General features: G+C 30.6%; 1 protein-coding gene across 1 annotated transcript in view; it reads left to right on the forward strand.

The window, feature by feature from the left end:
- Nucleotides 1-431: 431 nt before the first annotated feature.
- The window catches only part of LOAG_18530 (ABC transporter), a gene marked incomplete at both ends in the record, with an annotated part of 14,947 nt that continues 4,346 nt past the window's right edge, over nt 432-11,032 (forward strand). The window contains 30 exons of the mRNA XM_020451193.1: nt 432-500; nt 822-938; nt 1,080-1,247; nt 1,339-1,522; nt 1,593-1,791; nt 2,277-2,493; nt 2,815-3,027; nt 3,150-3,255; nt 3,670-3,765; nt 3,895-4,011; nt 4,159-4,244; nt 4,490-4,572; nt 4,671-4,802; nt 4,988-5,127; nt 5,201-5,338; nt 5,558-5,718; nt 5,890-6,029; nt 6,322-6,400; nt 6,635-6,797; nt 7,100-7,224; nt 7,445-7,590; nt 7,772-7,873; nt 7,988-8,089; nt 8,418-8,585; nt 8,861-8,949; nt 9,146-9,306; nt 9,761-9,927; nt 10,336-10,507; nt 10,632-10,750; nt 10,833-10,977. Of these exons, the coding sequence (XP_020305047.1) occupies nt 432-500; nt 822-938; nt 1,080-1,247; nt 1,339-1,522; nt 1,593-1,791; nt 2,277-2,493; nt 2,815-3,027; nt 3,150-3,255; nt 3,670-3,765; nt 3,895-4,011; nt 4,159-4,244; nt 4,490-4,572; nt 4,671-4,802; nt 4,988-5,127; nt 5,201-5,338; nt 5,558-5,718; nt 5,890-6,029; nt 6,322-6,400; nt 6,635-6,797; nt 7,100-7,224; nt 7,445-7,590; nt 7,772-7,873; nt 7,988-8,089; nt 8,418-8,585; nt 8,861-8,949; nt 9,146-9,306; nt 9,761-9,927; nt 10,336-10,507; nt 10,632-10,750; nt 10,833-10,977 (4,104 nt within the window). The remainder of the gene's footprint in view (nt 501-821; nt 939-1,079; nt 1,248-1,338; nt 1,523-1,592; nt 1,792-2,276; nt 2,494-2,814; nt 3,028-3,149; nt 3,256-3,669; nt 3,766-3,894; nt 4,012-4,158; nt 4,245-4,489; nt 4,573-4,670; nt 4,803-4,987; nt 5,128-5,200; nt 5,339-5,557; nt 5,719-5,889; nt 6,030-6,321; nt 6,401-6,634; nt 6,798-7,099; nt 7,225-7,444; nt 7,591-7,771; nt 7,874-7,987; nt 8,090-8,417; nt 8,586-8,860; nt 8,950-9,145; nt 9,307-9,760; nt 9,928-10,335; nt 10,508-10,631; nt 10,751-10,832; nt 10,978-11,032) is intronic.

An 11,032-nucleotide genomic window follows, 5' to 3' on the forward strand; every position in this document is an offset into this window, starting at 1 on the left:
CATAATGAAACCACTCATAACGACACATTGGATCATCACAAGCCACCATTGAGCCATATCCTTTCTAAAAACCAAAGGAATTAACAAAAAGAATCAAACAGCAAGCAATTGTAAAATGTGTTGGTCACAAGCAATCTCAAAATGTTATCTTATAAAATATATGATTTTTGCGTCGCTTAACACCTCGACATAGTGGACAACATAAGAAAACAATTTTGTGGTCTTATTCCGATACATTCAGGTATTTCGATCATTCCGGTTCATCCAAATATTTCGGTCATTCCGGTTCATTGGAGTATTCTGATCATTACAACCAACTAACATATTTTGTTTACTATACTATGCTACACTGCTTTACTTTCCGATAATGAAAGCATTATATTTCAGAGAGAAACTGTTCATTCCTGGAAGGTGCAGCTTTGTCACAATTAATGCCGTTGATTAATGGCTATATCCTGTTGGCGCCCGCTTCTCCTACTGTTGACGCATTTGCCGAAAAGGTGATGTTGTGGTGGATTTGCAACACTTCAGAATGCATTATTATTCATCATTCTACCACAGTTCCCTGAACATCGCTATCAAGATGTTAGCTGCGTGACCACTTTAGAATTATCTTTGATAAGCTATCAATAGACTTATTCATATCAGTGTCTTTTTGCTCACACGAAGCATCTGACACCAATATTCCATCTAACCACATCCCAGATTTAAGCTTATATGGCAGATATTTCCACCATATACCTATTCAGGTAAAGACAAGTTATCAAATTAGTGAATTGAGAATGATTTCACTCGTACGGTTTTTGAAATATACGTTTCAGATGTCGGTACCACTTCGATGGGCCAGTTTACTGCAAAGTTCAATCATTGATTTCAATCGCCTGGCACCACCTCTACAAGATGCTTTATTTGAAAGCAAGCTACGTCCAGCCTCTCAAGTAATCTTTTTTCGCAAAAAAATTTATAAACAATGTGAAATTGAAAAAGTTTGGAAGAACTTCATTAAATATATTTTAAAATTCTAAAGTTTTTAAATTTCTTTGGGATATTTTCAATGTTATTTTATTGAATACTTGCAGAATATTATACAATTATTGAAACTATTGGAGAAATCAGGTATTTTAAGCAGTAATTTTGTGGCATTTCTATCGTCAGCATTATCAGATATGTTCAATCTTTCATCTCATTCATCATCCTTGCTTATGCGCGTTAGATTTATAACGCTTAAACTGGAAGAAATTCTACAGGTATAATTTAAATAGCTCAAACTTAATAGTGAAATTCGGGAAATCTGAAATTTAAACTTTGAAGAAAAGTTTAATAACTAAATAGTTCTAGTGCTTCTCATTCGACCGTTTTGTTGTTGTTTCCAATGAGGAAGAAATGATCGATCGTGCCTTGTGTTTAATGGATCACAAGCAGTACATGGCTGGGATTGTTTTCCTACAGATCAATGAAAATTCTACAAATTTTCCACCTGTAATAACATACAAAATTCGTTATCCACCTGATTATATTGACTGTAAGTTTGATATTGGAGAAAAGTTATACCTTTCTTCAGTTCAGAGTGGTGCAATTTGTCGTATTTTCAGCAACACGAGATCTAATGGATTCATTTGGTCGTCAAATTTCACGTGATAATTATTTGATCGATTTGAAATATCTAACTTCTGGATTTAGTTTCCTTCAAGAAGCTATTGATAAAATTCTCATCGAAAATGCTACCGGTCGCAAGTACTCGACGGGTTTGTTTGCGCAACAGGAACCATATAAATGTGCTGAGATTGATAAGTATGACTTCAAATTATATCACTGCATCAATTAATTTAAGAATTTAAACAATCTTAAGTCTTATTGATAGATCATTTTAAGTGTGTCGGAATATGTTGAGATTTGAACGAGACAAACAGTTTAAAATAGGCAAGAAAAAATGAAGAATGAGAAAAATAATAGTAAGATGGAGGAATGAAAGTTAATAATAAGTTATTCATTATTATACCATAGTTCCCTGAACATCGCTATCAACGTGTTAGCTGCATAATCACTTTAGAATTATCTCTGATAAACTGTCAATAGTTTATTCATATCAGTGTCTTTTTGCTCATATGAAGCATCTGACATCAATATTCCATCTAATTACATCCCAGATTTTGTTATCCTGAAACCACAATAAGCTTATAAGGCAGATATTTCCACCATATACCTATTCAAGTAAAGAGAAGTTATCAAATTAGTATGAAAAAGAAAGCCTTCCAAGAAGTCAAGCCTTTTTTCAGGTTTTATATATTGAATTTTTTGGGAATGTTTGTTATTCTATCGTGGATGTTGCCATCAGCATTGCTTGTTAAAAATATTGTTTATGAAAAAGAGATGCGATTAAAAGAAATGATGAGAATTATGGGTCTCCGTGATTCGATCCATTGGATTTCCTGGAGTTTACATTCTTTCATTCTTACTTTTATCTCCATTCTCTTCATTTCCATTTTACTTAAGGTTTTTATTCAATAAAAAACAATTTCATTTTCAAAATAATATTGCGCAAATTTGCTCCAAAATAATCGTTTTTTTCTCTCCAATTCAGCATATAATAGTTAATATGCGGGGAAATCTTTTTCTTTACTTTTATAATGTTACCGGAAGATAAATGCTCTGCTCTATCCGGTATTACGGTTACAGTACTTCGGGTTAAGGTTTGCTAAAGGGGGAAAAAATTGAAGTCTTAAAAATTGAGCAATGTAAATTGATTGAGAGTAATGAAACAATTTTTATTCGGTAAAACGAAAGTTTGAAATATTGAATAAGTTTAAATTTCAGTATGGAAAACTTTTGCCAGTAACAAATTTCTCGGTTCTGATTATTTATTTTGCACTCTTTTCGATAGCTTGTATAGCACAATGTATCTTCATTTCAACATTATTTTCTCAAACAAATATAGCATCATCTAGCACTGCTGGATTATTTTTTCTTTTCTTCTTTCCGTATCAAATATCTTTCCGGACACAATCTTTAACCTTTATAACAATTACGGTAAGTATTGTTTGGAACGGTTACAGTATTCTCGTATTTAAGTAAAATAAAATGACAATAATAGTTTTTCTGATTGACATTTTCAAATTTTCATTATTAGATTTCGATATGATTTCTTTCAGTTACTTTTTCCTCAAACAGCAGTAGCGTATGGTTTTGAACTGATCTATCTGGCAGATAACAATTATATAACTGATTGGTCATCGCTTCTTTCTATTCATATTTCCGGTTAGTGAGAGATTTGTCGGATTCGAATTTTTCACTATGATAAAATTATCATTTCGAATCGGAAATCGGTCTGGAAGTCGATCTTACTGAGCATTAACTGAGTATTCCTACTCAAAATTAATTGTTTCTAATGTTCTAAAATCAAAGGAAGCTTCCATAGAGCTAAATCATAACTCGAAATATGAACTATCAGAATTTCAGCTCTCTTCTTTCTAATAAACTAATTGGTATTTATGATATCAATGAAATCAAAAACGCTCATGAAAGATATCATTATTACTTATTTAACTCACTTAAGATTGTGGAAGCAACTCCGACAGGAAGTATTTATGATAGATAGTGATAATAGTAACTCTTTTTATAAATTTATGATTCTTCAAATGATAATGAAATTTTTTAAATTGATTACAACAGGGTTACGAATTACTTTATCGACAGTACTAGCAGCATTTACATTGGACACATTCATTTATATTTCTTTGGCTTGGTATATCAGTGTTGTTTTTCCGGGTAAGTCCGATACTGCCTGAATTTCAACATGATGATCTGTGGCAATGATTTAACCATTTTCCTAAATCATGATTCTAAATTATGGTTGCTACTCTCTAACAATTATTATAATTAAGACTTTAATTATAGGTACTTACGGTGTCCCACAACCATTCTACTTTTTTCTCACTAAACGATACTGGTTAGGTGATAATTACGTGATAAGATCTGTATCAGATGCTGAGATAACTCCCATTGAAGCATCAGGTAAAAACTTATCTGATCTATGGAAATGGAAGTAATTTTATATTTTCATTTTGAAATTTGGTGATTAGTATTGCATTAGTCATAATTATTGTCTTGTTTATTATTATGATTTTTAAAATCATAATCTTCATCATTGCAATATTGCAGATAATTATGAACAAGAACCGATTGATTTGAAGCTTACGGTAGACATTTGTAGTCTTGTCAAAGTTTATGGAAATAGGACGAAAGCGGTAAATTATAACTTTATTTTTAATGCAGTGAGGGACTTGATTTTTCTCGAATTAACAGTTAACCAGATAAGGACTTTCTGACAGATCAGTTCAGATCAAAAGTACACGAGTAGAATTCTGACAAATACATTAACTGTTAGATTTAATGATGTATTATTAGATAGATATCTTTTTAGCTATCTTTTAATTATTGGAAGGAATTTGGACAAGTACATCTTTTGAAGAATGCCGCTAATTAGTTTCAGTTAGATGGCTTAAATATGCGATTCTACGAATCACAGATAACTGCTCTACTTGGACATAATGGTGCAGGAAAAACAACAGCTATGTATGGTTACTTTGAAAAGTTTGCCACAGTCTGAAAAATTGATATCAAGTTGAGAAATATATCTGGAAAGGAAACTTCATTTATGTAATAATTTTCAGCTCAATTTTGACTGGTTTATCACAACCAACATCAGGTACAATGTTTGTTTATGGTTTAAACATCAAAAAATATATGCATATCATACGTCATTCCATCGGTTTATGTCCACAGCATAATACTCTCTTCGATAAGTAAGTTTCGTTCATTTTTGATTACATATTTGGACTACTATGTATGGACAGTTTGTAGATGTCCAATACTTAGAACACTTGAGTGGTAATCTCAACAAATAGGTTCTCGTACCGGATGTTATTTGTTGCTTTAATCTATCACAAGCTCATCTACTATTCATGTCTTCAGTGTTAGGTTGTTTTAGGTTGACTGTCATCGAACAACTGAAATTTTATGGCACTTTAAAGAGTATTCCAAGCGATCGACTTAATGACGAGGTTGACGAAACCATAGAGGATCTTGGTTTAACCGCCTCAAAAGACAAACTTGTCAGTTATCTTTCGGGTACACTTTTTAATAAAATCATAGTAGTACAATTAGTGTATTAAAACAATACTTTACGTCAGATTATTTGCAGATGGTATGAAACGTACGTTATGCATCGGTATTGCTTTAATTGGTGATTCAAAGTTAGTAATTCTCGATGAACCTACAGCTGGTGTGGATCCCCGTGCCAGGCGTTCCATTTGGGATATCTTGATCAGAAATAAAAAAGGCTTGCTTTCAGTTAAAAATTTTTAATATATTAAAAAAAAAATTAAGTAAGTGGACATCTAAGTAACTACGTCAAAATTCAGTTTACAATGGTATCTGGTAGTACTAAAAAGTTAGGCAGAAATGATTTTCTTATTTTTGTGGAACGAAGACTATGGTCATTAATGCCTAAGTTTCTGGTAAATCTCAAAATTTAGAAAGAGTAAATAACTTTCTCTAGGACGTACAATAATCCTATCAACACATCACATGGATGAAGCAGATTTATTAGCCGATCGTATTGCTATAATATCAGAAGGGCAACTTCAGGTTGCAGGCTCATCGTTATTTCTCAAAAAGAAATTTGGAAATGGCCTGTATTTGAATATTTTAAAAACATCGGTATTTGTTTTTTCTTTTTCCTTTTTTTTTTAATAGCTATTCCCGAAATTCAATAAAATTTAAAATGCGAGTTTCACTATGCATTTGTTAATTGCATATAATTAAAGAAAGCATTGGATTTCTCTCAAATTTTATAACCAGTATGTTCCACTTTATTTTTTAACTTTTTAGAGTACCAAAGAAGTATTTGAAAGTTCTATGGAAAAGTTTTTGATGAAACAAACTAATGAACAATGTATGCTTGTGGAAAAGTATGAAAATGAAGCATTGTATCGGTTGCCTATCAATTTAACTGCGCATGAATTAAAAGAGTTGACTTTTTTTTTTTAATTGGACAATTCGAAAACTTCTTGTCATTTTTTGCTTAAAATATAACTGAAGCAGAAAAAAGAAAATTTGGTTTCTTTTTGCATAAAAAAAAAAGAAACTTCAAAACATCGAAACATATAAATAAATATTTTAGTGAGATTTCTTACTCTTTTATTGCTTTCTACTTTTATCTTCTTATCCTTTTTCCTCTTATTTTATTAAATAATTTATAACTTTTAAATGTTATTCAAAATTAATTCAAAACTGTTTATTTAAAATCTTAATTAATTATAGATTATTTGAAAAAATTGAAGAAGCAAAACATGAATTGAATGTTACAAATTATAGTATCACTGCTCCAACACTTCAGCAGGTAGTTATTTGAATTTTAATTTTAAATTTAGCAATTTAATTGCCATCAAGTGAAAAGATAAAATGTTTTGGCCTAATCACCTCCCCATTAAAATTTAATTGTGTTCTGAAATTCCGAAAAGAAACTATGGATTCAAAAATTTTTTAAATGTATTTGTTCGTTTTTCCATACAATCAACTCTAATTTAATTACTGTCTTCAATGAAATAGCTCATTTCTTCGGAATATCTTACAGATTTTCTTGCAATTAGCGCCAACCGAAGAACAAGCTTTGAAAAAAGATTATGGTAGATGTTGCTGTCCTAACCTTTCCAGAAGACTTCGTAGTATTCTATACTCTGTCAACGAAAACATCCTGGATAACCCGACAAATGCATCACTTCCAGTATTTGTAACAGGTGCTTAATGATTACAGCTCATTACCGCTCTTCGCTTTTGCCCTTCATTTTTCACGTTTCAAACAATGTTTACTTCGAAATACATGACCTTGGCTTAGCGCACTCTTTAAGTAATTTTATGAAAGTGACTATGATTAAACTCTGTGACAAAAATATTTAAAATAATGAAGATATAAATAGATTTTTTAATTAAGCTCAATGAAATTCAAATTATAGATCAATGTTTGGGAAATATGAAAATTTATAGGAGAAATTGAAGTTAGTTACCTTGAGTTATACTGAAATTAAAACTCTTTCTACAGGTCATGAACATCCAGCCATAGAATATATACACGGTAAAGCTGTTATACGGAAGCAGCATTTTAGAACTGTTATCAACAAACGTTTGAATGAATCCAAGCGAAGCATTATCATCATATTCTTTGAGGTTTGAGTTGGAATATTTTTGCTATTTGAATGATATCCTGATATCACAGTTAACATACGTTAAAAATGCTCTAGGGAAGATAAGCTTAAAATAATTCTCTTAATAAGTAAAGTTGCTGAGGCCACAACAAAATATTTGAATAATGTCTGATTACTGTGGTTCTGTTTGTAACAATATTTGTAATTCTTCAATTTTTATTATCAATGTTAAATATTTTCAGTTTCTAATACCAATTTTTTTGATATTTGGAGCCGAAATATATAGCAAACTTCTTAGTAAACATTATTCAAACTACAGACCGGAAACTGCACCTCCCTTGGAATTGATCAGTGGAATTTATGGAAACTGGACGTTAAGTTATTTCAGGTTTGATCATCAAATGAAATAATAATTCATTGCATTAAATAATCTCTCCTCCTATAAACTGTTGTAAATCATTTTTATTGATATTTAAAGTTACCCTTGCCGTTACATCAGTAATCGATAATTACTGATGATACTCTCTGATCGTTGTGCAAAATAACTAGAGGATGTGTTGATATTTCAGTCTCGAAAACCAAAATAAAGCTACAAAAGGTCGAAAGTATCTAAAAGCTATAACAGCATTTCCAGGGACTGATGTCCGATGCATCAATCATAGTCCTGTCAGGTAAGTGTTATTATCACCAGCAATTTCAGTTTCAAAATTCAAAGATTTTAAAGTTTAAATTGCCTTTCAAATTCAAAGTTTTAGAGGACGTCTCATCTTTTTTTTGAATTTCAGTCCAACTTTGGATGGGATAATCTATCCTTGTTATGTCAATGCTACTTTCTTAACGAACCTCAGTCTGCCATCAGAATTAGCTCCTTTTAATGTCCCACAAAAGTATGCTTTGTTTGATTTAGTACATTCCAATAATTTATGCAAATTAGATGAATTTGTAAATTTTATGTGAATCAGATGAATTTAAAATTATTCAAATTGCTTAAGCTTTTCAAAATTATGAATTCAAAAAATATTCCATTTGAAATGGGATAAAAAGAGACAGAGAAAGTGAACAAATGGAGAAAGATATATCTCAAATTCACTGATTAATATTGCTAAATATCCAAATACTTTTAAATAACTTATTTTAATTGAATTTCAAATTTATTCTAATTTTAAATTCAACAACTAAAGCATTTATTTTACATCGATGAGATTTCTTTTCAAGATGTGGTTGTGATTCATCAGGTTGGAATTGTACAACAGCAAATGATTTTAATTATGAATTGAGTAATGTGACACTTCCCACTGCTAATGTCATTTATGATGTTACTTATCGCAATATTTCACAGTTTCGATTGCTTACTTCTGATTTAACTATCAAAAATCCGTTCATGTTAGTTGTCACTCTTTTTTAGAACTTAAAAAAATTTCAAGCGGGTGTTTTGTTTTAGTTTTTTAATCCATAAAAGTGACGTTCACTGTAATGACATGCACAGACAGTCTGAGTACTATTAATTATTACTTGACATTTTATTATTTTTCGTAGAAGCTTCATTCATTAATTAGCTATCGTGTAATTTTGGTACTCATAGTAATGACATTTATCATTCAATTTGAATTTTCAAAAAAAAAAACTTTGTCAAACCATTGTTTTTACATTTAATTAAGGGTCGGTGGTTGGCAGTTTGCGCAGTTTAGTGTGGTTGCCTTGAATGATACAGAAAAGTTACATGCACAAATTGGTTGGCATAATTCATGTAAGTATTAACTTTTCGATTTTCCAAAATTTATTTTTTGGAAATATTTGAAAAATGGAATCCATAATAATAAAATTGCAATGTTATACAGTGACCTAAGCTTAATTCATGAATTTTTAGCTATGAAATTTAGGCATTTCGAAGTTATTCATGAAAGGCTTGTTTGTTTTATGCCTTTTCTTCATCATTATTTTAGTGAGTTTTATGAAGAAAGCAACAGAAATATGGGAAATCGATTGGCAACGTGCTGCACTCAATGTAAGCTTTGTCGAGAATCCATTTAGTCCTCGGAATAAAACTTTTAAGGATCTTATTGCTACTTCAATGGCAAATTTTGATACGGAAGAGAACAGTAAGGTAATTAATTTTAATATTTTATAGGTAAATTCAAGATGGACACCTCTGAGTTTATCAGCAGTTTTTTATTAATAGTAAGTACAAAAAAAAGCGAGAAGAAAAAAATGGTGTCGCGTAGGAATGGATTATTGAAGTTGAAGTAACAAAGTTGGAAGGAAGTTACGAGTTCATGAAGTTCACTACATTGTCGTGGAGATGCTGACCATACTGCTTCGGAAACGTTGCAAAAAGTTCTACAGATTAGGTAGATTGTTAAGGAAAAGAAGAACCATTAGTTATATTAATGAAAATTAATGAATCATATTACTGATAAAAAAAGTACTAATTCAGGTATGGTAAGAAAATATGTCGGATGAGATATATTAAATAATAAACTTTGATATATTAAAAAGTACAATCAGTGTTAAACTGATTATGTCAATAAATTGATAAGTGATAAGGAAATATGTTTAAGGTATGGTACAACAACAAATTGTGGCATTCATTGCCCATTTCCATCAATGCTTATCATAATGCAATTTTACGCTCTGAAAGTTCGGTGGATCCTGCAACTATTGGAATTCTCACTTACTCACATCCAATGAACTATAGCTTATCATCATACATTGATAGCATCCCACTGTAAGTTATCATTTAATATACAACAATGAAGATTACAAATAAGGTCATTCGTTGCTGTCTTATAGCCATTTTATGGTTCCCAAGCTAATCAGATTTCCAGTAATTTACGTACCTTTAAAAGTATCTCTCTAAATGGATACATGTCTTTTTCGACAGCTCTGATTATACTTAGGTTTTTCAAGCATATGTACCGCTATCTTTCATAAATAATATGAACAGTGCTAGGGATTTCTAGAATCTATCAACTGGTTACAGCAAATTAGTTATCCAGATTGGTTTTATGAAGGAGCCGATTGAGATGTGACAATGATCAAAAAACTGAAATAAAAAATTGTATAATGTTTTTCTCCGATTATTTACCATCAAAAGAAGGAGAAATTTTATTCAAATGGTGTATTTGTATTTCAGGATTCGCATAATATCTTTCCGGATAATTTTATTACTATTAACTGTTTCACTTGTTACTGCATGCTTTTGTTTATCACTTGTTGAAGAACGTATATCATTTAGTAAACATTTGCAAATGATCTCAGGTCTTACACCTTTCATTTACTGGTTCGCTAATTTCATCGTTGATATTGTAAGTTTTCATTTTCCTCTTATCAATCTCTCTTTAATTTCAAGTTAGGAAGAAATTTTTTAATAATGAAACAATAAATGAAGTATTACTATTAGTATTTCTTATAATTAATATTCTGTTTCAGATAACATATTTAATAGTTACTGCTATTATTATCATTTCATATAACATCATGGCAGTTGGTCATTTTGTTATTACTCCTTACTATTCTGCTTCACTTTTCGTTCTACTATTTTGTGCTGGGTAAACTTCCTTTTTTTTTATAAACGTTCCAGAAGAAAAAAAAAACTTCTGAAAGTTCAATCAATAATTTCATTTCTTTTAGCTTATCACTAATTTCTCTCACCTATGTGTGTCAAGCACTCTTCAACCTACCATCATTAGCATATATTGTTATTGGTATTGGATTTTTTTTTATCGGCGCAAATTGCACCACTATAGTGATTTTCTTAGAGAATCAATTGTTAAAGGTTACCCAGTTTTTTTCAAATCTGGGAAATCTCAGATTCTTTCAATTATTTTTTG

Source organism: Loa loa (genome assembly GCF_000183805.2).
Source record: "Loa loa unplaced genomic scaffold supercont3.349, whole genome shotgun sequence".
NCBI classification, from domain to species: domain Eukaryota; kingdom Metazoa; phylum Nematoda; class Chromadorea; order Rhabditida; family Onchocercidae; genus Loa; species Loa loa.